Source organism: Gobio gobio (assembly GCF_949357685.1).
Source record: "Gobio gobio genome assembly, chromosome: 25".
Classification (NCBI taxonomy): Eukaryota; Metazoa; Chordata; class Actinopteri; order Cypriniformes; family Gobionidae; genus Gobio; species Gobio gobio.
The window spans coordinates 17145883-17173832 of record NC_137121.1 but is presented as its reverse complement, the minus strand read 5'-3'; the positions used below and the strand labels follow the sequence as shown (position 1 = coordinate 17173832).

The 27950-nt window shown below is 36.0% G+C and overlaps 1 protein-coding gene across 1 annotated transcript in view; it reads left to right on the top strand.

The window, feature by feature from the left end:
- LOC307121320 (uncharacterized protein) overlaps positions 1-27308 on the top strand; it is a 46462-nt gene extending 19154 nt beyond the window's left edge. The window contains exons 11-15 of the mRNA XM_079808839.1: positions 12260-12364; positions 14098-14273; positions 14491-14600; positions 18629-18823; positions 26957-27308. Of these exons, the coding sequence (XP_079664965.1) occupies positions 12260-12364; positions 14098-14273; positions 14491-14600; positions 18629-18823; positions 26957-27050 (680 nt within the window). The 3' untranslated portion in view covers positions 27051-27308. The remainder of the gene's footprint in view (positions 1-12259; positions 12365-14097; positions 14274-14490; positions 14601-18628; positions 18824-26956) is intronic.
- The last annotated feature ends 642 nt before the right edge of the window (positions 27309-27950 follow it).

The following is a 27950-nucleotide window of genomic DNA, read 5'->3' as shown; positions in this document are numbered from 1 at the left end:
ACACTTTAAATTGATAAATGACTAAGGATTTATAATGTTATAACATTTTGTGTTTCTATTTCAAAAATAAATGCTGTTTTTCTAAACATATCATCAAAGAATCCTTGGGAAATTTTTTTATCACTGTTCCCACTCAAATATTAAGCAGTACGTCTGTTTTTAACATTAAAAATAATAATACATGTTTCTTGAGCAGCAAATCAGCATATTAGAATGATTTCTGAAGGATCATGTGACACTGAAGACTGGAGTAATGATGCTGAAAATTCAGCTTCACCTTCACAGAAATTAATAACTTTTTTAAAATATATTTAAATTACTTTAAATTGTAATATGACACAGCATTACATTTTTATTGTATTTTTGATCAAGTGAATGCAGCCTTTGTTAAAATAAGAGACTAGTTTCAAAAACATACAAAAAATCTTACTTACCCCAAACTTTTGAATGGTCCTGCATATATCTTTAACTACACATTGTCATATAAGCCAGTCAGTAGTGTTGATTTACATTTCACAGACCTTTGATTTACATTTCACAGACCTTAAATACTCAAAACTGTTAATTTTGAGTCAAAGTTCATTCAGTGAACGATTCATCCAGACTGATTCAGAAAGGTAACATAAGAGTACATGACATAAAAGAATCGGACTACTGTTTTCTTGCCCTTATTTTGTGACGTCTTTTTATAATCACAATCATTTCAGACTTGTAGGTCCTGGAATAATTGCAAAACCAACAAGTGTTCAATATCTTAGGGACCTTTTTGGGATTCCCTTACGATTACACTGGCCTTTGGGATGGTAGTGCTGATTGAAAAATATACCTGAAAGCCTTATAATGCGGCTATCAAAACCGTTTATGTTGGGTTTTAGCTCTGAATCTGCTTCTCTGGTCACCTTGAGCAGGGCCCTGTGTCTGGGCAAACACAATAGTCAGCCATTTTGCCTCTAATCCTGTAAAATGAGATGATTAAGTCAGCCCTTCATTGAGTTTGACTGTTCTGTCCCCGAGCACGTTCTGCTGAAGGCTAATATTTTCTGTAACCCGAGTGCTCCCGCTGGACCAGCTTAATCAAATAACCGCCCAGCGCTTGTTCAGAAGATGTGAAACAGACAATGACCAACACAAGCCTTCTCATTCTGGGCGGCACACAGTTGATGAGCGTGAAGAGATGGCTTCATTGCATTTTGTCAAAATTGGGCAGTGCGGCTTAGGCCCAGGCTTAGCCAGGTCAGAAAGGTGAAATTCTTCCGACCCTGTTGAGTAAAGCCTTATGTTAGTTATAAATCCACTAATGACAGAAGGCTTTCCTGGACCTTCAGTATCAGGCCACCCATCATCCAGTTTGAACCATTTCATGTGTCTCCTGAACTTCTACTCACTGAGAGTTTGAGGGTTTGTCTCGAGGTCATGCAGCACTTGTGATTGAAGGTGGTTTCATGTGATGGACAGATTCAGTCTCTTTTGAACTGGGGGATATTCATTTCTGCTTTTGTCCATTATGTAATTTTTCTTAAAGGTGTTTTTTTTTTATGTTTTGCAGTAAAGTCTAAATGTGTTTGTTTGATAAACGCCTGTTTTTACCATATATAGGATTGTGCAATATTTTAAAAAGCATTATCCACTTTTTTTTTAAGTTTTAAAAGGCTAGATGTTACTTGTATTATGGAGCCTAAATGCAACGACTGTAATCACTTGACTAAAAGAATATAAACCTTCAAATCTGTTTAGTTGTTTCAAACAAAGTCTAATTTGAAATAATCATTAAGTGATCAGTTTAGATTTTCAGCTAGAAATATAGGGTTATCTGGGTGGTTGCCAAGTTGTTGTTTGGGTCTTCTGGGTGGTTTCTTGGGTGTTGCTACTGTAGGTGTTGGCTCAGCACTTGAATTAATTTCTATGGCATTTCTTGGCAGTTGTTAGGGTTTTATTGGTGGTTGCTAGGTAGTTGCAAAGATTTTCTTGGTGGTTACTAGGGTGTTTCTAGGTTGTCGCTATATAGGCAGTTGCTTATTTAAGAACTGCATGTGGTTGATGCATGACACTTGCTGCCATTTTGTTAATATTATTTATTTAATATAAATATAGGCACATTTTATGTGTAAATAAATAAAAGAATACAGTAATGAGATATTTAAATAAATACATGTATACTATGCAATTTATTTTTTATTATTTTCTTATAAATTGTGCTTATTTGGTTAGTTGAAGGATTAGTTCACCTCAAAATGAAATTTTCTGATAATTTACTCACCCCAATGCCATCCGTCCATGTCTTTCTTTCTTCAGTGGAAAATATTTTTTTTTGAGGAAAACATTTCAGGATTTTTCTCCACACAATGGACTTCAATTGCAACCAAAATGTTGAACGTCCACATCAATGCAGTTTCAAAGGGCTTTGAAGTGCTTCAAATGGTACTGCGCGATTCCGGCTGAGGAATAGGGCCTTATCTAGCAAAACGATCTGTCATTTAAAAAAATAAAACAAATTCAAATGTTTACTTTTTAACCACAATTGATCGTCTTGTGCTGGTCTGCAACGAGCCAGGCATTACGTACGTTGAAAAGGTCACACCGAACGTGGGCGGAAGTACCGCCCCATTGTTTAAAAGTGTGGAGAAGGAGGATCGTTCAAATGTTATTGTATGTTGAATGACATATTTATTATTTAATTTATCATTGTTTTACCTGTTTTGTTAAAAAAGCGTTTGTATTAGTCTTCGAACATTCGCTTTGTAAACAATGGGGCAGTACTTCCACCCACGTTCGGCGTGACCTTTTCAACATACGTTACGTAATGCCTGGCTCGTTGCAGACCAGCACAAGATGATAAATTGTGGTTAAAAAGTATATACATTTGAATTTTTTTTAGCAGTACCATTTGAAGCCCTTTGATCATTGATGTGGACGTTCAACATATTGGTTGCAATTGAAGTCCATTTTGTGGAGAAAAATCCTGGAATGTTTCCCTCAAAAAACTTTCTTTTCCACTGAAAGAAGAAAGACATGGACATCTTGGATGGCTTTGGGGTGAGTAAATTATCAGGAAATTTACATTTTGAGGTAAACTAATCCTTTAACTAGAAACCCAACTCACCCTATAAATGTATTGCAAAGAGCTGTCTCTGCAGGATAACATGTTTGACAATATTTTTCCCTCCCTAATGTTGAAAGCTAAATCCTGTCTTTAGCTGTTTTCGTCTGGATTTGCAATATATAAGAACTCTTGGGCAAGTTTATTTGAGAAAAGGACTTGAGTGAATCTGGGACGAAACTTGAAAGTGAAATGTATAACAACCTAGTAATTTAAAGAGAAGGAAAAAGCCAAACCGCAAGGGAATTAACAGACACGCTATGCTGGACTTCAGTTGGTTAATGCTACTGTGACTCATATCCATTGAGATAATTTTTATACTCTCCCATTAAAACTAACAAGGGCTTGGTCAGTGATTCAAAGATGCTTTAGTCTTTTGTAACTGTGTCCAGTATTTACAGACAGCTTTTATTTCAAATCAGCTTTTGATATGCGATTTGTTTGCAAATACTTAATCAATCAGCGTATCCTAAATTGAATTTCATTAAAAATTTAACTAATTGACAGCCTTATCATAAATACAAAAGGACCTAAGACTAGCAAAATGGGTAAAATCCAGCCTACAGCTGCACAATTCTGGATAAATTGAGAAAATTAATTATCCCATGATTCTGAACAAAATAACATGTAATTGACTAGAGATTCTGACAAAATGTTAATTGCTGCAGTCTATTTAAAATGTTTAATTAGTCTGAATTAATTTTAAAAATAAACAAAACAGTTGACTCGCTCATAACTTGTTCATTACTGGATGAATCAGCATTTTTGAATCTCTTGAATGAATGATTCAATGACAAAAAATGTTTTAAGTCACTGTCGCCACCTGGTGCCATAGTGATGTAATCAATAAAAACATAATTTGAAGCGACAAGTTACTTTCAAAAGGGGAATTTTGATAGCTACCATAGACATCTGTGCTTATATCGGAGCTATTTTGTCCCAGTACTTCTGTAATTGAATATTTGTAATATTTTTGATACTGTGTGGTTGAAAAGACTGTTTGTGAAGCTGTTTCATATACATGTTTGTTCATATACATGACAACTGCTCTCTCTGGCTCAGCGGCAGTGCCCGCGCAGGTTTTAATGTTCCGTTGTGATTGTCAAAGGTTCAACAGACATGGCCGAATCGTTGTCATTTAGGAATGTGATTGCGGGGGTGCATCTCTAGACTATTAGAAGAGAATCCTATTGAAGAGAATCCAGACTATCACTATAGAAATTCTGATCAGATTTTAAAAAAACAACAACATCTTCTCCAGTACACTTTTCTGCACGTTCCTAAACTCCTTGTTGAGTGTTTGGCCCCTGTGCGGCCCCTGTGCTGGCCCCTGACCTGCGATCAGGCTTAAAGCCCATTAAAAGTTGAGTCCTGAGTGAGGGAATGTGGTGGAGTCTAAGCTCAGTGTCAGCAGGGCAGGAAGCTCCTCCCACTCTTGCCATATTGATGCGTTCAAATCAACTCATAAATGATCTACCACTCCACATGGATTAAAAGAGCAGACTCTCTGCGGATATATAAAGAAACTGATTGATTTGAGTTTAGGATTAGTTTTTTTTTTTTTTTTTTTTTTTACGTATATCAACTTTCTATTTATATACAGTATGTTGCAGAATTTCCTTCTGAAAGGCTAGAAAACAAACGGCAAAAGCATTGTACTTGTAGCTGGAGTGACGTCCATGTAAGCCATGGTTAGTGGCTCAGAATGAAAGACCAGTATCAAGTGGTTCCTCTATGACCCGCCTTTGCATTTTGACCCTGCAGTGATTGATATTCCTGAGGCTTTGATAGATGACTATCTTTCAAAGATGATTCAAGACTGATTGATGGCTGGAAAGCACAATTCAGTATAGTGGGCCTCTCTCCACAACTCCCCCTTCATCGTGACCTCCTTACCTGTCCCTGGAAAGACATGCTTTGAAAACCAAAGAGTGAAGTAGAGTATAGAAGTAAGTGTGTGTAGTAAGAATAGTAGTAAAAATAAATAAATAAAATAGCATGTGGGAAACCATTTAATTAAAGACTGTATGTGGTTGTTGCGCATGGCACTTGCTATATATAAATAAATATAAATTATTATTATATAACAAAAATAGCCGGAAGTGCCATGTATGTATGTATGTATGTATGTATATATTTATGATATTTTTTTAAATATTTATATATAAAATATAAATATATATATATATATAAAATAATATAAATATGTATATAGTTATATAAATATGTATATGCGGTATATACAAATATTTCTTAAATATGTATTTGTGTGTATTCAAATATACATAATTATACACACATATATATTATATCAACACAACTTTTATTTTGGGTGCGATTGATCGCGATCAATTGCTTGGCAGCCCTAATATAACATAAAAAAAATAGTAATATATTTAATATATATTCATTTTGACGTTATAAATTGTATTTGTTTATTTATATGCATAAAATAACAGTAATGATAAAAGAGCATGTGTTTGTTGCATGGCATTTGCTGCCATTTTGGTAATATTTTTACATAAATATAGACTTATTTTAGGTGTGAATTAATAAATAATTGTATATTATACCTTTTATTTGAATATAATATTTGGTAATATGACTTTATTTTTTTAAATAAAAAATGTATAATATATTTTTATGTAAAAAATACATGTATATGTAAATAAATAAGTAAATAAATTGTATAATATAAAAGGCGTATATTTATATACATTTTTAAAATAATAGTAACAAAAAAACCTTTATTCATATAAAAGATGTGCTTAATTTGGTTTTGATTATTGACCTAGAAATAGTGCAGAATCTGAAATATTTCTTAATCTTTCATGCCATAAGGTTTCTCCCTAAGATTGCGATTCTCTGTGATATTGGAATATAGCCCAGGATTTGTCCAAACAGAAGAAGCACGGTTGATCAGTGTGAAGATGCTTCGGTTTTGTGTTTTACTGTCTGCCAAACCTCCTCATGTCCGTTTCAATCTTTTTTAATATCCTTAAAGGTCAGTCTGAACTGCGTCAGCAGCACATATGGTGACATCTCTGTCAGACACGGATGGTTTACTAGTAAATAGTTTGTAAATACCAGTAAAAAAAATTAAATTAGCCGCAATGAAATCCAAAGCCTGAAAGAAGTGGAACATTTTACCAGTCAGTCTCTAAAAGGAATAGTTAATCCCAAAAATTATTTTCTTTAAAGGGGACATTTTATGCCCTTTTTCCCAAGATGTAATATACATCTCTGGTGTCCCCAAAATGTGTCTGTGGCGTTTCAGCTCAAAATACCCCCACCCCACATAATTTATTATAACTTATCAAATTTGCCCCTATTTGGGTGTGAGCAGAAACGTGCCGTTTTATGCGTGTCCCTTTAAATGCAAATTAGCTGCTACTCCTGGCCCCCTTTCCAGGAGAGGAAGGATCCTTTACACAAGCTTTGGATACTCCGTCAACAACAAAACAGGCGAATCTTCACTCAGCCAAAAACTCAGAAATAACCAGTTGTGGAGTGCAGCCGTACATGTTTTGAACTGGAGTCAGACACTGATGGAGAGACTCAGGAAGAGGTTGCAACTTTTAGACTGCTGCTGGATGTTTCTGAATGGTTAGTGGATTGATTTATGTAACGTTAGTGTGTTGTGTGGTTACGTTGATTCATGCATAATAAATGTGCGTTTATGAATTACGCAGACCGTGAGCTTTTTTGAGATAAAACTAACGACATGGCTCTAATCTCTGTGAATACAATCAGAGACTATGGTAACTTTAGCCACACAGCATTCATTCATTCAGAAAGAACATTTGCAAACATTCACAAAATATGAAGTGCCATCCTTGCTTGTTCTGGATATGAAGTTAGAGCAAGTTGGAGAGTTGGTATTGACCCATCCTTCAGAAACAACTTTTTCGAAAATTTTCCAGCGTTATACTGACCCTCGTTGGTGAAGCAGTCATGCATAAAATTATTTTCACAAATATATAACATTTTACCAACATTCTTTTCCTTCAAAAATTAAATTCAACCATGGTGTCCTCAGTGGCTCGGATGGCTCGTATGTTCGTTGGTACATCCGACGACAGAACATTTATAATGTTTTTGGCGCAGTCTTTGTAATACTCTAACTAGCTGATACAGCAAGTAAATAGAAAGGGCGCTCTGTGCTTCTCACTCAGGGTGTGTCTATGCTAAAAGGGCAGATCATCAACAGTCATGGCATGGGCGGGGTTTTCTTACTCTTATGTAGGAGTAGGGGGAAATATGAAACGGCGTTATGAGAGATTGATAATGATTGATGGGGATTACAAAAAAAAGTATTGGTTGGATTTTTACCATTTATAGGCTGGTTGTTTACACACATTGTGGACACGCCTTATAAAAGTGAATTTTGCATAATAGGTCCCTATTGTTTCCCAACCTGTATGCTGTTTTTTTTCATCAATGGAACACAAAAGAAGATATTTTGATAAATGTTAGAGCTATTTTTGTTCAACCAACGTCAATGGCATCCAAAACAGCATCCAAAATGGCACCCAAAAAGACGATTTATAAAATATCTTCTGTTTTGTTCCACAGAATTGCAGGATTACAGGTTGGAATGAAATGAGGGTGATGACTGATGACAGAATTTTTGTTTTTGTGTGAACTATCCTTTAAAATTAAAGTGAGCATGTTCATGAATGAGATTTTTTTTTTTTTTTTTTTTTTGGGTGTCATTCCCATCTTAGTTAATGACCTCCTGTAATCACACGTCCCACAGCTGTACCATCAATCTCATCAAAGGGAGAGCAGGGCATTTCAGAAGTTAAATCACCAACATGTTACCTTTACTTTGCGGAGGTGCAGGTCTTTTAATGTTGAGTCTTCTAAGTGGTGGTCTCTTTACTTGCCGTTTTTTTATTGTGATTGATTGTTTGGCTGAGTTCAAAAGTCAGCCCATTTCCTTTGTATTCGCATACATAACCTATTGTGTTCCTCAGGACTTTTACCATTGTCATTGTTAGGCTCCATGTTATCTGTTTTCCTGCGGCGCAATATTTTGGCATGTGCAAACTACACATAATGTTATCCCAAATTACTTAAAAACTGAGGTAACACTTTATTTTAAGGCGAAATAGTTGACTACATGTACATACTATACTAATAACCGTAAATTATGCATACAAGTAACTAACCCTAAACCAAACCATAACCTAACCGTAACTCTATAATAAGTACATTCATTAATTTTACTTAGCACTTGAGTAATTACAACGTAAATACGTCACCTTAAAATAAGAGTAACTGATTCTTGGGCGTTTTGTTTGAACTCTGTTAGATGTGCGTTGTTTGCTTGAGGGTCTACAGGAAATCCGTCAAAGAAACACTGGGCCCCAAGGTACAAAGGTAAAGGAAATAAATATAACTTTTTATTATTAAAACTTTTTCTGGTGCATGAGAACCTGGAGTCCCCTCCCTCCAGGTGTAATGATACTGAGTTATGGGAGTTTTAATGGGAATTTATGGGAACAGGAAGCTTTGAAGTTGGATCTTGGACACTGATAAGACATCCTGCATGTTCACACTGCTTCCATGAGCGCAAGTTAAGCATGATTATGATCCTTGTGGAAATATAGACCCACTTTATTTACTTTTTTATGCATTTATATATTTATTCATGCATTTACATTTGCTTTTATTTTTAAATTTTTCCAGTGATTTTATTCTTTATTTATATTTATTTAATTTATTAAGATTACTACAAAACGCTCTATGTTGTTGATGTTTTACAGTTTTGTGCCTTATTAATATAAGCTTAATGTAATGTATTGAGTAACATTATAGGAGAGAGTTTTAATTTTAATGTAATTGAATTTCATTTAATCTAATTTAATTTAATGAGCTTTTAGTGATTTATATAGCGGGGTATAAATAGAGACTACGTTAAAGACTATACTATACTATTTTTATACTTTTATGTAGTTCATTCTCTTTGAGTACTTACAAGATCTTGACTACAAGAGATCCGATCTTTATGAAACAGAGGCTGGCTTCCAGAAGGAAACTTCAGGTTTAATCTTGGTCTTGCAGAGTTCCTGTGCACAGACGCCATGGTTACCGGTTGCCAGGCCAACATTGTTGCTGTTTGTGCGTCAGAGGAAGTGGCATATATCAGTTTCAGAGCAGGAATATGCTGCCACTGCTGATCTATGCTGACCTGAACCCCTGCACTGATTGGCACACATGACATGCACAAGCAGATTGTGACGGTAGCAGATCTGATTTGTTGGATCCACAACCAGTACAAAGGATTTATTTTGTTGCATTAGCCTTTTGAAATTCAGTGTGTAACAATTTTTTTTCTTTTTTTTTTTTTTTACAAATTAAAATCAAAAGACTTGTTCCCTCTTGCCCTCAGGTGGCTTTAATTTGAGTAACTGGGAGAAATATGTTAGTATTACTATATTAGTAGATTTCCTTTGTACTCTTTTATTATTTGTTATTATTATTTTAATTTATTATTTTAAAAATCCTATTTAAGTACACGTCATGAGTTTATAGCAGTGGCTTTTTTATGCTAAATTTGCACAAGTGAACAGAGAAATCTTGATAAGTTTCTTATGCTGGGTACACACTACAAGATAACTGGGGGGATTTTGGGCCGATTTCTCCACTTCCAACAATCCAAGTTAAGGTTTAATTATCTTGATGGCTCTACAGGTTATCTTATCAGATTTTCCTGTGGTGTGAGGTGTGTTAAGACCGACTGAATCTGCTCGTAAGAATGTCGGATCCACCCCCATCTCGAATCGCAAATATTCAACATGTTGAATATTTATGATCATAAATCCTGTTGTGTGGGGTGAACCCAGAGGACAAATGCGTACACACTCTGGAGATTATCAAATGAAACAAAACAATCTCGAAACGTCTCCACGACCGTATCTAAACATTTTCCTTTTTTCCTCCCCGCAAATTTTCTGTATAAAGCAGTCCATATACTATTAGCGGCATTTCTTCTTGCCAGTCGTCCGCCATGTTTGTTTGCTTTAAAGTCAAGAGAATCTGTTAGTGTGTGGTGTGCTTTCCTGATCACATCGCGGCACTCCACACACTAGAGGAACAAAACGGTTAAATCGGAATTCTGATCATCATGTTTGTGGTCTCTCACACTTTGAAAATCTTATAAGATTTTAAAAATATTTGAATGTGGCCCCAGCTTGACTCTTACCTGACACTAATATTAAAATGGGCAGTGTTCACAGTTTCCAAAATTTGCCTCTATTTATTGATTGTATATGTTATTTTTTCATTGGATACCATCCATATTGAAATTAAATGAAAGCATGTCAAAGATTGGTGTGCAAACGGTAGCTCAGGTAGTTCAAAAACACACGAGAAGAAGCGTTAGAATAATACAATATCAGCAATCACAGACATTCGCATTCGGACGGGATTAGATTTCTCAGATGACTGTTGAGTTTGCCAAAAAAACAGTTGGTCAATTGCCCTGGAATTTATACAAAGGTTGTGTGTGGAAAAACACAGGTTTGACAGATTTGGATGGGATTAAAATCGCAAAGTATGTCAACAAGAACAACCTCCTGGAAAACTAGTCCAGTTTGAATAGGGCTTTACTCACAATTATTTCGTATAGTTATAGTGCTAAACTCTACCTAGGTTACCAGAAATGTCTTCAGCAGTGTTTTGATGAAACCATTATGTGATCTATATAAATTAGGTAAACTGAACTGATGTTGTCTGCACACACCACTTTTAAAACGCCTTCTCATAATAGAGCGTCTGCACACACATACACACCAAACGTGTGTATCGACACTAATGCGTCTGCTATCATGTTTCCACAGACTTTTAAACCCAGAAAAGTGGCCTTTTTCTACATCTGATAGAGTACGATAACCTTCTGGTTATCAGTTGAGTAATTCCAGAAGAAAGCCGCTTTTCAGCACCACCTAAAGCTGGGCGTTTTGTTCTTGAAAGACTGTATGCGTCCGTAAGAGAGAGTGAGGGAGAGGGCTGGAGAAAGTGTGCAAGCATGGACGAGTTTAACAAATCTGGCTAAAGTTAATAAGACTTTATCCTAACCTTCTGCCAAACTTTCTCTTTTATTGTTCTCAAATGGAAACTCTTTTTCTTGAACACTTTAGTTGTCATCTGATATCGGATATTTGTTCTACATTTCCGTCACATCAGTTTATTTTTTCTTCTGTTTGTGACGGCAATTGTAGGAGTATTACAATGCGCATTCTTTCTATCAAACAGCACAAAAATGATGGGATTACCCATCATTCTTTCAGCATAGCCCTGTCATTATTGCGTTAGAGCCACAGGATAAACCTTTATTTTGCATCATCTGCTAATCTGTTTGGCTCCGGCTCTTTAAAAAACCGATGCCAGTTGGTCGACCGAGGTGACATGGTTCATTAACTTTCATTCCCTACAAAATTATACCTCCGAATCTTTAAAAGGGAAACCCCAAGAATTTAGCCTAAAGGATTTTTAATTGTTTCAATAGCTCCTCTCTGACATTTTTGCTGTACGTCATTTAAAAATCCACCAGAAAACGAATGTAAATGAGTATATAAAAAGACTTTAATGTGTCCATTAGGCCCTCAGGTGCTTCAGGGAGGCAGGGTGAGCTCTGGTACCTTCCAGTGTTTTTTTATTACGCTCCTGAACAGGCCAGAACTTGTCTTCTTAAGATCAACTGCAAACTAAAGCTTTTAAACTGCCGCTGATTGAGAGTGATTGTGAAATAACTGCTCTCTCCAAATCTTAGGATTAAGGTTTAATTGTAGTTGCAAAGTACTTCAAATGTATCCTTTGTCTTTGTATAGTAAAAAAATGCGACACAAACATTTACTACTCTGTAATTTGCGTTGAATTGCCGGGCGTCTGCTGTATTTTTTTTGCTTTGCATGTCTTTTGTGGGATAGAAAAGCTTACAGTACATACAAAAAAAATGCTTTTCTACAACTCTTAAGGCAAACGTAAAAATGTATTTGTCATATCATCTGTTAATCATTTTATTTACTATGATTGCAGGTTTTTTTGTGTGTTTTTTTTGTGTTTTAAACTTTATTTATCTTTTTGGCCTACCAGATGTTTCACATGCCTGTATTAAATAAAAATTCAAATCTTCTTTCACATCCCTCTTTGCAGAGAAAGCAAAAAAAGAAAGCGCAAAAGGCTGTGCGAGTTCTCTCAGCGACGGACAACACGCTGCAAAACCTTCAAAAGAAGGTGCCAAGAACAATTCCAAAAAAGGTGAGCCGGTTCATAGATTATTTATGAGTAATTTAGGCAGGTCTAGACCTCCATGCTATTAATCTAATGGGTCATCGCAACGAGAGACACAATGTCATAACGAAAGTGCGCCAGTACCTGAAGATGGCACCCTGCCGTATCATACATGAGATTATGACGCCCCTTGGATCCAATCACATGGCATGAGTTAATACTATTGGCGGAAAGCCCAGAAAAAGAAATCAAGACAATAGGCTAAAACCTTTGACACTGTACTTCAGGTCACCGATTCACTCATTCAATGTCAAGCGCATTACACTCGAGTAGAGAACGTATCTACCAACTGTACCCTGTCACCTACCCTATTCAAAACCACCAAAACAGACGCTTTGTAATACAATACAGCCCACATTTCCTTGTTCTGTTGATGCGATTACAGGGGACAGGCAGAATCCCTAGTGGCATATGTGGCCGACATGGATATCTGTTCTCCAGCACACAGCCTGCATTAGCAAGAGCAGACCGGCAGCACCTGTGTAAATGTGATAGAGTCTGATAACATTCACTTTTGTGCTGTGGGCGCGTTTGTGGTGTGATGTTTGTTTGTACCTGGAAATATACTGCAACTCACAGGAGTTCACCCATTGACCCATTGGTACTACTTTTTCAATTTACTTACAAAAGTGGTTTCCTTAAAAGTGGTTTTAAAATACTTTTTAATTCCAGTTTAATGTGCAAAGACAACTATGTAGTCATGTGCCAAGCGCCACTCACATTTTCTCCAGAGTAGTTATTTTTGCAGTTTCCGTTTGGTATATTAACAATGAATAATTAAACCCTTTTAGACCAATTTTAAAACAAAAGGATGTCATGTAAGGGTGTCATAAGCACCTCTTTTTTTTTTACATGCCCCCCAGAACCCTTTTTTTTACTTTTTTTTTTACATTCATTTGTTTCAAATTTGTGTGTATAAACACATTAAACAATCAGTTTATGTAATATAAATATTAGTGCTGGGGAGAATCTCATTATGAAATGTTTTTTTCTCTAATACACATTGCTCACATACCCTTTAAATACTTTTTGCAACATCCTTTTGCCAAGATAACCGAGTCTTCTCCTATAATGCCTGATGGCCTTAACTATGTACAAACATTTTAATAAATATTTTGATACAATGCACTTATTGTGTACGTATATGTTTTTACATTGTACTTACATTTTACCTGCATGTAATTATATCTTTAATTAATTTCTAATTACACTGTTGATACTTCCCTTACACCTAACCTTACCCTTAAACTTACCCATACCACCACACCTGTCCCTAACGTTATCCGACCGTATCCCACCTCAATATCAGCAAAAGTGTATACAGTGTATATATTATATTTATATATATATTATTTGTGATTGTCTTGTCTGTGTGTGTGGGTGTATACAGTATATACCTCCTTTTATTTATTTATATATATATATAAGTATGCATATGTGTGTACACATATATTATATAAACAAACTTTTATGTTAGATGCGATTAATACACACACGCGCGCGTGTGTGCGTGTGTGTGTGTATAATGTATATGTATGTATGTTTGTGTGTGTATATGTATATGTGTGTATGTATGTATATGTACATGTGTGTATATTTGTATGAATGTATATAAATGTTGATAAACATATACTGCACTTCCATGCGATCTGTGATTCTTGAGACTTTCTTAAGATTGTATTTCTTCTGTGTTTCCCCAGAGGCTCCGGGCTCCGGCACTAAGAATGTTTTCACACGACTGCTGAAAGTGGCTCAGCATTACCTTTTGGAATCAGGCAAGTATAGTGCAGCTGCCAAATCTTCTTCTGCCAAGAGGAGTCCTGCCCTAAGCCGCCTCCCCAAAGCAAGAATCTCCACCTCCTTCACTCAGGCACAGGTGCACCTGCTTTTATGACCACCTTTATATATAAATAAACCACATTTTTGGCCTTAAACATGGCTTCTGCATCATTTGAAATCGAAAATGACAATATGCTAGCAGTGACTTCACTGTCTGTATCAGATTTCTGTGAAGATGATAGACTTTTGACACCTTTTTTTGCTGTATACATTTATCCTATGTACATATTCAGTCTAAGAATTATGTGATTCAGGTTCGAACCAGGAGGAGCAGTAGTAGACGTTCCCAGAATTCCACTCTGGGTGGGGTTAAGAAGGAGCAACTCACTTCTCAAGATTCAGATGGAGGTGCTACTGAAGACAGGTGTGTGACACAAAGATTAGACAAGAAGGTAGAGAGATGGACATGGAGTCAAGAATCTGTCCCCTTTTGTGTTTAAATGGGTTTTATTAATGGGTACGTTTTAATTGACTGTGTATTTCCTCTGCCTCAGAACTGTTAAATATAATACACTTGAAGATTAATTGGATACTTCCTAAAATAAACATTTGGTCATTATTTACACACACTCAAATTATTATTTTTATTTGCAGCACAAAAATTGTTGATGGAATTACTATTAATATGGATATGCCACTTGAAAATAAAATGAAGAAATCATTACCAATGTATTAATTAAAATGTAAGTTAATAAATCACTTTTTTAAAATAAATAGACGTTTAAAACGTATTTTTATTTTAATAATTATTTTAATGAATGCTTCTTTAAAAATGTAGTTAAATGTAAAAATAAATCATTTTTAAATGAAACATTACAATTTTATAAAGCCATTTCCTTTATCCATATGATGGACACAGACATAATTCAATAAAAATATTGTGACAAAATCCTGAAATCCATCCCAATTTATAGCATGTGTTATGAGAGAATTAGCAATGCCCAGTTCACGGATGAATCACACAACTCTTATAAACAACTTTTATGATGCTTTATCATACTTTAATGATACTGCATCCATCTCCAGTCCTTATTAATTGTAATTACATGAAAACAAGCAGCCAGCGCATTCTTCAAAATATCTTCTTTATGTTGCACGGAATAAATAAAGTCATACAGGTTTGGAACGAGATGGGGAAGTAAATGATGAGTAAATCATAAAAGAATTCTTATTTTTCTGTGAACTATCCCTTAAACAATGTTCAGGTAGTTAAAGACGGGTGGATGTCACCAATCAAGTCCTTGCGTTTTTATTTTTTTCGTCGTCACAGTGACATAATTTATGGCTTTGTACTTTTGTCTGAGCAAGAATGAATCTTGTTCTGGAGCTTTAACTGTATGGGAAAATGCTTCTGGCTAGTTGAAATATTTTGCGTGTTTAACTCGCCTGTTTGCATGTGTGTGTTTCTGATTATCTTTGTGCAGGAAATTCAAGTTGACGTGCATGTCATTGCATTTTATTATGAGGCCTTGTGTTCGTACAGAACATTGCTTAGATGCCAAGATATATCACTTCTTAATTCATTGCTTTAGATATTTCGATTTAAAATGGTTGAATCCATATTTCGAGGTGGCTGCATCCATGTAGAATCTCATAGTTCCACTAGGTTTGAAACAATTGGAAAATGTGCATTTGGAAATTATGCACTAAATTTCAACTGTTTTTTTTATATGTCGCAAAATTTTTCTCCTGAAAAATGTTGATAAACATGCCTACATAGCATAACTGTCATTCCCAGAAGCTGCTGCATTAGTGTCAACAGAATGATCCTTGAGACCGAATGGGGTCACTGAGGGTCAGCGTGTGGATTTTCTAATTTGACATGATGAGGAAATAAGGGGGCTGTTTCTCTGTGTGTGTCCAATCACCCAGCTCAGGTTTTCATCACTTCACCCTGATCCCAGAAAACAGGCTTAAATGTCTGGCGCACAGAATATCTGTTGAAACACAGATATTCATTGGCCGACCATGGAAGTATTGTTTCAAATCAGTTTTAGGGAAGTCAGAAAATCCATATTGGCATAAAATTGGTATTAGAAATTATATTGAAAAACTCAATATCATCATAAATATCACATATATTCAATCATATAGGTAGCAAACTCAAGTTGGTCTATGCTGCGCAAAAGCATCTTAATCCTAAAACAAGATGCATGCAATTAAAGGGATAGTTCGCCCAAAAATGAAAATTAGCCCATGGTTTACTCACCCTCAAGTCATCCTAGGTGTATATGACATTCTTCTTTCGGAGTTATATTAAAAAAGTCCTGGCTAATCCAAGCATTATAATGGCATTGACTTGATGGGTCATTTTTGAAGTCCATAAAAGTGCATCTATCCATCATAAAATTGCTCCACACAGCTCCGGGGGGTTAATAAAGGCCTTCTGAAGCGAAGTGGCGCGTTTGTGTAAGAAAAATATCCATATTTAAAACTTTTTAGACTAAAATAGCTAACTTTGCCGTACACATCGATTTATGACGAAAGAGTAACCCTGAACCCTTGACACATGCGCATTGACGAACGTAGAAGCGCAGAGGATAGAGCAAAACAAAACATAGCGTCGACTTGCTCTTTTAGCGCAAGTTGACTCGCGCACTGCTGACCGCCGGAAATGAGCTATTTTAGTCTATACATTTTTAAATATGGATATTTTTTACTTAGCTTCAGAAGGCCTTTATTAACCCCCAGAGCCGTATGGAGCACTTTTATAATGGAAAGATGCACTTTTATGGACTTCAAAAATGACCCATCAAGTCAATGCCATTATAATGCTTGGATTAGCCAGGACTTTTTTAATATAACTCCGATTTTATTCGTCTGAAAGAAGAATGTCATGTACACATAGGATGACTTGAGGGTGAGTAAATCATGGGGTCATTTTCATTTTTGGGTGAACTATCCCTTTAAGGAGCAAATTGTAAAAGGTATTCAGACTTGTTTTCAGTGAATATATCTAGAATTAAGCAGTGTCGTTATTGTCTACTAAAACTATTGATTGAAATAATACTTAATTGAATTCAAAACTAAAATTAACTAGAATTAAAAAAAATAAATGAGTGAATGTTGCCTTGACAATTAACTGAAATAAAATATGTTGAAGTACTAAAATGACTAAACTGAAATCAAATAAGTTAATGCTAAATAGAAATATAAAATGCATTTATAAAAATGACAAAAGCTCATAACAAATTGACTAAAACTTAAACTAAAATGAATATATATCAATGCTATATATCAATATATACATTAGCTTGGCTATTTATATATATATATATATATTAGTTTGTTTTCTTTCTCAGTTGGATTTTTTTTTCTCGTTTAAAGCCTAAATAACAATTATGCAAGGATTTTTAATTTACTTATTTTTAACAGGTAAACAGGAAAAATGCTAATTAACATTTTTGCAGACAGAGTTGGCTCAGACGCATAATAAAAATATAATGTATTCATTTAGATAATTAATGAAAATACATTTAGTGTAATTATGCTGTTTAGTCAGGACATTTACTGATACATTTCAATGATTATTTGCAGGAAAAAATGCATACAAACAACTGGTTTATTTAAACAGTAATGTTCATTGAATGTATTCAGCACTAGTTCTTAGCAATAGCAATTTCCATACTAAGGTGTTGAACTTTTTGTTTAGTCATCAGGTAGACAGTGGTGATGATCACTAGAGTAGCTATGCTATGTTTTGGGATGCAGTAAGTGTAATTGTATGAGGGTGTGTGTGTGTTTGTGTGAATACAGTAAACAGGGTGTATCATTCAGGACTGCAGGTGTAAATCAGTGTGTATGGTGTCCTGTTACTTCAGTGTAAAGATCCTTCAGTTAGAAGCAAAAGGAAGTGGAAGTGGTTTGTGCAATAAAATAAATACATTTTAAGTTTGCTCATGTGTCTAAATTAGTGCTGTCAATCGAATTTTTTTAACTAATTAATAATCGCTAATTAACTAATTAATAATTTTTATTATTTAAATATAATAAGAGTTTTTCAAAAATGTATGAGAATACTCAACAAAAGTGACATTTTGGCATAATTCTGTGTGTAATTGTTTCTTCAAGCACGAAAGAGAACTCGATTCTGGCATGCATCTGTGCGTCGTGTGTGTGTGTGTGTGTGTCACATAGACAGGGCATTCACAGACAGTGCGTTCTCTTTTGACTTGTCACGCTTGAATGGTTTAAAAGCATTTGCATGAATAAGGCCATGATCATATATTGTTGTGCTAGCCCAAGGATGACAGAAAAAACGGATACTGCGTTAAACTGAAAAAGTGTATCGCTAATTTTGACAGCTCTAGTCTAAATGCATGTTTGAGTATGTCGTATGTATGTTATATGTCCCTGAGTGAGTTTTGAGTACTGATTTCTGACTCTTCACAGCTCCAACTCTTCAGTCTGGCGGGTGAGGTCGGGGCCCGTGGGTAAAGTGGCCCGCAGAAGGAGTCGAGGTCAATCTGGACGAGGAACTTCCCTCCTGCTGAAGAATCGCAGCTCTAGATCTCAACAAACACCAGCTCAAACATGTGTGCAGCCAGAGGACAGCAAGAAGGATGATTGTCAAGAAACCCAAAGCAGGTACTTAGTCATTTGCATTGAAGATTAATACATCTTTGTTTTGTGTAGGCGCAGTGAAGACATTTGATCTTCTATCATAAACATTTGTTTGGCAATAATTAATGCGTTTTGACATTCTCTCTCCTTTGGGATCGGATTAAACTGACAGGTGGCCACGTCGGTTTGGTTTGGCAGGTTTTTATACTCGCTGAAGACGGGTTAGTTATAATGATGCTTTAATCTGGGCCGAATCCCTCACATTGAAAGTGATTAATGCGACCGTATGGATTCTCTACAATGGAGAAGGATATAAATAAAAAGCTCAGGGAACCATGAAAGGTGAAACCTTAATGAGGAAAATGGGAGTTTTAGGGGGTTTTTTTCACCGCTTTCGAGTGGCATACCTGTGGATTAGTTTAATCTCAGTGAGGAAGTGAAGAGTTTTTGTAAGAAATAAATCAGGGCTTGGACATGCTGTTTATTTCACAAGCCATAAATCAAAAACTCATTTGTTTATTTATTTATTTTAGCCAGTAATATATATTTGTCATCTAACACTAAGTTGATGTTCAAAAACACTAATAATTTAATAAAACTTTAAGTATAATCTTTAGCAAATCTCAAAAGACAAAAAAATATATACTATACATTGTACATTATAAGGTTGTGATGCCTAAATTCTAGTGATGCACAATATATCGGCGGCCACCATATCGGTATTGGCTGATATATGTTCATTTTTAATGTTATCGTTATTGGACCAATAAAAGAATTTGGCACTTCAGATGCACACTGTTCGCCATGATGGTTTTGAAATGCTTGAAATATGAAAATTAAGGAAAATACAATCAAGTGCAACATGTGCAGTGCAAATCTGTCATAATTGTGTGCGCGAGACATGGATTTTAATGGTGAGACTTTTGTTTTTGTAATCAGGCTCTCAAAAATTATATAAAAACTTGGATTTAGATTTATCGGCCAATATATCGGTTATCAGCTTTCAAATGTAAAGAATTATCTTATCGGCCAAAATGTTCATATATATCGGTCATCCCTACTAAATTCACATTTACAGTAGCATTTTTAATTGTAGTGTTTTGTTTTTAATTTATTTAGACAAAATGATACATATTTTAATATCGAGTACTGGTTATCAGCTGTAATGTAAAATTAATTATCAAGTTATCTGTTTCGTAATTTTAATATTGGTGCATCACTATATTTATCAGAATCCCCGCCTTGAGAAATTCATCCATGCTCATACTGAGCAGACCTGCGTTCAGTACAAGTGACTTTGTCACTGGAAAAAAGTGTATGATAAAGATAGCTTATGAACATTATGAGAACAAAAATAAATTGTTATTATGCCTGCTTTTTTGGTCCCCGACTGTGTCACCATTTTACATCCAGCATCTTTACCCTCTGGGATCAGGCGGAAAGGCTGTAGGTGTGGTGGAAAAATGAAGCAGAAGCGTTGATCTCTGGTCAGTTATGTCAGCAGGCTGTATTTAAACCCTCAGGCCCCCAGAGGCCAATGTCCTGCCATTTCCACCTGCCCTCTTCAGTGGAAGGAGCTGACACTGGAGCAGATGAGTCACACCAGCTATGAAAACAAGCATCTGGCCTTTTAACTTTTAACATCCACCTTCCTGGTGCCTTTGCACTGTCCTTTGTAGCACTTGTAATGATGTCAGGGAAGACCGTGAAACTTTCCTCGAATGAGACTCGAAAGTTTTTGCAAAGGCCGTTTTCTTAAAGTCATAATACAAATCAAAATGGACAAATCTTTTTTTTAAGGAATATTGCAGTATTTATTATAAATGATTTATCCGTGAACATCTTTTCTTTTTTTAAATTAATTTTCTTTTCTCTGATGACCTGTCACTCACATGACAGCACAGCAATAGCAAACCATAACCATCCAATCAATTAGCAATGGACAAAATCAAGTCCCGCCCTACATTTTTTTCTTGTTCGAGAAGCCATTTCACTCGGACATATGTCACCATAGAGAAGAAAAGTCTATCACAACTTCCGTTTCATGTCGACTTTAAGTCTTTGGGCTCTATTTTAATGCGCATGGCGCAAATCCACTTTTGCTAGTTTAAAGGTGCAGTGTGTAGTATTTATGAGGATATATTGATAGAAATGCAATATAATAGACATAACTATGTTTTCAGTGGAGTATAAAGACCTTACATAATGTACAGTTATGTTTTTATTACCTTAGAATGAGCCATTTCTATCCACATACACATGTAGTCCCCATTACAGTGAAATCGCCATTTTGCGGCGTCATGTTTCTACAGTAGCCCTAAACAGACAAACTTCTCTATAGAGCGCTAGTCACTCTCTGCTCTCTCCGACGAACGACTTTTTTGTCCTGTGTCAGCCCCTGTAGCTTCTCTATGTGCTTCGAAAGGACGGAGTGAGGCCGCTAACACAGGCCTTTTTGATGCCGCGCCTTTAACAACGGAAAAAAATGGTCGCCGCGCCAGACGCAGTTTCCAAAAAGGTTGTACCTAGTCATTGAGTCATTGAGCGGCACATTGCGGCAGGTGTATGATATGTCTGTGCGTGTGTTTAACAAACGTGTTGTTCCATTAGTTTCAGCATCACCTTCTGAGAATTTTAATCCTCACGTGAACCAATAATGCAGTTAATACGGGGTTCAAGATGAGGTTCCTGAATCCTTGCCAGGAACATCTTAATTGCTACTTCGAAGCATAAAAGTAGTCTAACTGCATTTCTCTTTTTTCACATTCATAGAGAATCATGTGAAGAGAAACTTTTATGCAGGCTAACTGACTCGGGTTTCTTCCAGTAAGTTTCTGGTTTTACAAAAAAAAAGGCTCTTCCTGGTGGCACATAAAATGTAAACACAATAAAACTATTCAGCATAAAGGAATTTTAGTCTGACGGTTTCCCTTTGGCTTCAGAGGTGTCCAATAACCGCAAACAATTTGTTTTGTTAATCTGCTTCACCTGGTTTGCTTTTGCTTTCATCAGATGTTAGCAATGGACATGATTTTTGTTGCTCAGTGAGTTTTTTTAAATATATAATTTCTATACATATTTTGAAAGTTGAATGATTCTTCTACAAGTAGTTTATCAGAGGATAACTGCTACTTTTTTCCTTCTTAGAAGTTAAAGTGCTTCCAGTGGAACGATATTTTTGTGCGCTTTTTTCCCACCACAGTTCGCTTTCTTCTCAAACCTGGCTGTATCTGTGGTGTGGCTCTCTTCCTAATCTTGTGATTACCAGACGTCCCACCTCTGAAAAGAGCCAGAGTGAGGGAGGGTATGGGAAAATCCTCTGTCCCTGTATGCCATGTGTGCGTCACGCTCCGAACGAACAGCAGAGACATGTGATCCCATGCCCAGTGTTTGATCTTCCTCTTCTGTATCTGGTTTCCAGGGGCTCCCAGAGGGAAAGATTACAGCATATCTGGCAACCCTGACAATGTAGTGATGGGATACATGGGTTGAAATACAGCACACAGTTGTCTATGCGTGTAGGTTCGTGTCGGGCTGTTGGATAGGGGTGCGACAGGCTTTGTCGTTCGCTCCGGTGCAATAGTTACGTAACATCAGTGAGCGTAAGTTGATCGGTGGAACTGGTGATCTTATCTGATCACATAGAGATTCAAGTGTCAGTGTTGGTGGCTCTACTATAGATGTTGCATAAACAACACTGAGGAAAGATGTGGTAGGATCAAATCCCAAAGGAAATGCGTGTCGTATGAACTCCCATGATTAACAACACAGAGCCAGAGTGGCGTTTACTTATTCATAGGTTAGCGCCTGATTTCCCAGCATCACCCTGCTGTTTAGAAGTCTGTGTTTAGGGAATTTTTTTCCGTCTTGTTTGAAACCCAAGTCCGTGCGAAGTTTTTAAAGTGCATGGTCACTCAGTTGTTTTAAATAGCCTATAACTTAGACAGGTGAGTAATGGTTTAACTCTCCTCCAATTAACTTCTCGATTGATTAGAAATGCACAGGCGACTTGACTATTTTATTCCAATAGAAAATTACTTTTAAGTTTTGAATGAAATCAAATATATTTATAACTGACGTTTCTCCTAATTCACTGCGCTTGCCATTCTTAGATTTTAACCAAAATATTCTATATTAAAAGGGAGATTAAGGTTACTAGGTTTTGAAAGAGAGCATTTATATAAATATTAAATGTTGGTTATGCAAAGTTATTATCTGTATTGATGGAAATCTGAAGGTTGGACCTTTTGGTGAGGTTTGTGATACTAAATGAGGAGTGCGGGTCTTTGGACTTTGACTATTTCACACTCTTTAACTATGCAAATATTTCCCAACTGAGGGGAACGGTCTGGATCTTTCTATCACACACACTCACATACACACACACACACACACACACACACACAAACCTGTTTTTCCTTCTTTTGAAGAGGTGTAAAGATGCCTCTTTAATTTTCTTTCAAGTATCCATCTCTTTCTGCACATTCATATTGCTATTTTAAGTTTGCAGTTTTAAACCCTTTGAAGAGTATTTCATTCATTTCACTTCAGTTCAAGTATACTTTGTGTAATTCTTCATTGCGTTTATGTTTGAAATTGTTTAAATATGTTTGCATATCTTTAACTGACCCCAGGTGCGGTTGCCGGCTTTGTCAAAGGTGTCTTCTCAAATGTACAGTACAAGGTCCACCACTATTCACGCTCGCTCCCATTGTGACCACATGAATACTAAATGAGGTTTAGCCACCTAAGTGTAATTTAAGCATGAATATTGAAAATTAGTGCAGTCGCAATTACATCTACAAGGTCCAAAAGTCTGAGATCATTAGTGAAAAGCTTTACTGTGCATACTTTTCTTCATTGTTTTTGTGGGAAATACTTTAATGACAGCATACACGGTTGAATAATACAAAATCATAATTTTTAAATAATCATAATATTTCATAACACCTAAAAATGTCAGGGTTTTTTCCACATTTATATGACACAAATGCCATATTTTTAATGTGCTCAGAGTTTTGGACCCAGCTGCAATTTTGTTTGTGTGATGTCTGGTATTCAAGCAATTACGTAGATTCGTAGGTTGCCGTTCTTTTCGTTATTTGCCTTCAAGGCTTTGTCACTTCATTCCAACCCGTTCACGTACATTCATGTCTAAGTCACACTTGGACAGTGTTATGCTGTCCAGGGTCAAGAGGCCAGCAAGATTCTTTTGTTAATGAACCAAGGAATTATTCGGTAAACCCATCTGTTACGACCCAAAATAGGGACCAACATAGAGCCATTCAGGAAAGTAGCAAAACAAATCGCAAAGGCCAGGGCAATACAAATATCAAATTTATTGGCAACAGAAAGTAACAATAACAAACAAAGAAATAAAACATACATTTAAAATAAGGACTGGTGAGCTAACTAATCTAAACTACAACTCAGTGTGTTAATGCTTTCCTAACACCCGGGAAACACAAAAGAATACACACAAAAAAGAATCTTCCGGGTCAGCTTACCTACCTATGCTTTACCTCAATTTTAATCTAGCTACAAAAACAAAACTCACCATCCTGTACAAAAGAAAAGGAAAAAACAAACTTCAAAACCACAAACAACAGGTTTCCTGAGGTAGGCCCAAATCTGGAGTGCCACCAGCAGCTTTTAAAAAGACAAAGGCCTCAGGTGTTAGGAATAATCAGGCTCCGCCCCCATCCAATTGGCAACTGGACTCAGAAAGAAAAGAAAAAAACAAGAGAAAGAGCAGGGGCTCATAACACCATCATCTGCAAAGGTGCTTAAATTGGATCTTTCATTTTTCCCCATATCCTTTTAACCAATAGCAGCGGTCTAGTACATTTATAAATAGAGTTTGTGCCAAAAAATGTCATCCCAAACCCAGATTACTTTTTTCCATGTAACTAAAAAGGAGACATTTTGAAGACATTTTCCATGCAGTGACCAAGACAAAAAAGCACCATTAAAAATTGTAAATACAACCCATGAACTACATTTTAAACTTTTTAAGTTGTAGAATAGCTTTGTATGAGGAATAGAGGAAAATGATTTTGTATATCCAGTCTTACGCACAAGAACCAATGGCATTTGGTGCCATTGTCAAATCTGTTGTGTCATTTTTGAATATGTGAATTAATGTCCGTCAGATCGCATTTCTATGGGTCAAGACTCTGAGCTGGCCATTCTACTCCTCCATTGTCCGCCAGGCTGCTCTGTCTCAATGGCTCTCGCTGGGCCTTCTGCACCTCACAGAACCGACAAACGGCTAAATCCAGCATGGCTAAACTCTTCAGGATAATCTGTTTAAACACAATCGTGGTGGACCCCAGAGAGTGTGCAGTGGGAAGCAGCTGGTCCATATGGACACATACTCCATACTACCATTAGCAACTGGTGCATATGATAAACTGCAGAGCTCTCTGGCTGTACATTGGAGCTGGGCGCTTGAAAGAGACACATTGTGATAAAGCATTTTTAATCCGAAAGCAAGTTTAGCCCACCGTTTAAACCACCGATGGGCTTGTGTTGTGTGGATGTAGTGATGTGGAAGCAGATCGGCCTTATTCATAGCTCCAGCTTATGAATTTGTGATGCTTTTCAGATAGAAAACACTTTTAAAGCTTGGAGTTCTAATGGAAAGAAGAGGAGCTTGTTATCTTTGTTTTTATTGATTTTAATAAACAAACCTGAAAATGCACTAACGCAACATAATTCGCTAATGCAACATAATTCTTGAACATCAAAACTTAATTTTGTGCAATCTGTATTTATATATTTTTATTCATTACCAGATATTCCGAAATGATCAAGCATTATTTGTTGCTTTTGTATTATTTAGTACTATTCTAATACTGCTAGAATATTTTTTTTCTTTACTTGTGGTTGTATTCAGTAGCAAAATAAAGTAAACCGTGACACATCCAAAAATTCTTCATACAGTGGACTACCAGTAAAATTGATAATTTGGGACCAAATTTATTCAGACACTTTGACCTGACCATGTTTTGTTAAGTGTTTTTTCTTTAATTGCTAATGCAACCTTTTACACCACAGACAAAATGAAGCATTGCTTGGTAATTGGTTGACCTAAATTGGTACTATCTAATTGTGTACTTAAATTTAGTAGCTGACAGCTGATTGGTTGATTGTAATCCATTACATACCTTTCTATCAAAGTTATCTGACATTATCAAGATAATTTTTTTTCTGACACAGTTTAACTCTGAGTTATTGTCATATTTTATTACCATTTTCTAAACTATAGCGAATAAACTGCGACAATGTGAGAAAATGTTGAAGGTGTCTGAATAAATGTTGGTTTGACTGTATATGAGCGTACATGCCTCATACACACACGTGTGTGTTAAAATGGTAAATTATAGTTATTGATTAATTATATTAGTAATACTTTCTACTTTTTTTCATCAGAGGACCATAGGCAATGCACATGGTGAAATATGCTGTGTTCGCGCATATTTATTTTCATTTTGATTTGATATAGTATCTAGTATTAATATACTGTATATTATATCATATAACTTCAGTTCATACAGGACTAGAACAAATCCATTAAAATGTTTGATTCCTTTCATTTTTGTTGTCATTGAAAAGGCTTCATTTAATGGGAATGTTTTCATTCAAAGTAAGTTCATTGAACATGTGATTTTAAGTGCAAGATGCTGTTCAGTTAATGCCAAAGTGAACGGCACAGCAGGGCGAAATGATATTTTGAGCGCTCCTGAGAGACGAGTGCGAGACAATAAAGGACGAGAGTGCTCTTGTTGCCTGAGGTGGCTTTCGCTCAGAACAGCTCATGCTTTTAGCACTCAGTTTTGTAGAGCACAAGCTGCAGGGCCCATAAGAGCAGTTGTTACAGTGGGCTGTTTTTGTGCATTATTTACCTTGTAGTTTTAATTCTCTACTGAATGAAATTTTAGTTATGCATATGCAATTCATTGAGGCATGTTCACTCAATTTTCTTTAATATTGTTTTATAGTCTAACAGATTCAAATTCAAATTGAACCATGAGCTGGGCAGGGACAAAGACTGTGCCGTTACCACTGTGATCATAGGACTGTCTGCTTTTATTGTTCTGAAAGACATTTTGACCCACACCTTCACTAACTACCTCTTTGTTTTTGTAAACAAAGGCATGAGTCTACACGGTGTCCATCGCTGAACGAGAGAAACTTCATCGCGTGCCCAATGACAGCAAGTCAAGTGAGAGAATCGCAGCTAATTTGAGACCACGTGGGACAAAGGTGTGCTCACTACATAACTGCTCAATGAAACAGTCATTTGACAATTAAATCAGGCCCTGTCTGACTAATGACTCTGATGTTGCTAATTTGCACTACAAACTTTACATCAGTGAATGTTAATGTAAGAATTTAGGATTTTCACTACCCTGTTTTTTTTCGGACTATTCCATCAATGATTGTGGGATGTCCATGTTTTAATGTAGCTTTTATAGCCATTTAATAAAAGATTAATTCATAATACACTTTTTGGCTTCTTGTCTTCTTGTCTCAGAGATCCTGTCCTAAATGGACTTCTCTTAATAGCATCTCTACTGGCTCATTCCTTTTCTCCAGTACATTTTCATGCCAGAATCATGTCCAATTAGATTTCAAAGATGGAAAACGTATAATTTTTTTTTTTTTATCACATTCAGTACGTTTACATGGACAACAATACTCCGATATTAATCTGATTAAGACCATACTCTGATTAAGAAACTACCATGTAAACAGCGATTTCTAATTACCTTAATCCGGTTAAAGCCATACTCGAATTAAACAAAAATCGAATTAAGACATGTGGAGTATGCCTGTTTTAGTCGCATTATCTAAGTGCATTGTAGACATGTACACACCTTAATCTAACTATTAACGTCGTGAAGGAGTTTCCGCCGCGTTTTGTGACAGGTCACACACTCACACACACACACACACACACACACACACCAGGCAAGTGCAGAGGGGAGGGCTTTGGGGGCTCGTATCAAAAGTATATAAAGTGCCCCTCTAAACAATCATCAATAATATTGTGACCAATAAAACAGAATTTGAATTATAATTAATATAACCGCACGTACAAAACAATGCGCTTAAATTCCCGTTTATCTTTTACGTATCTTTCAGT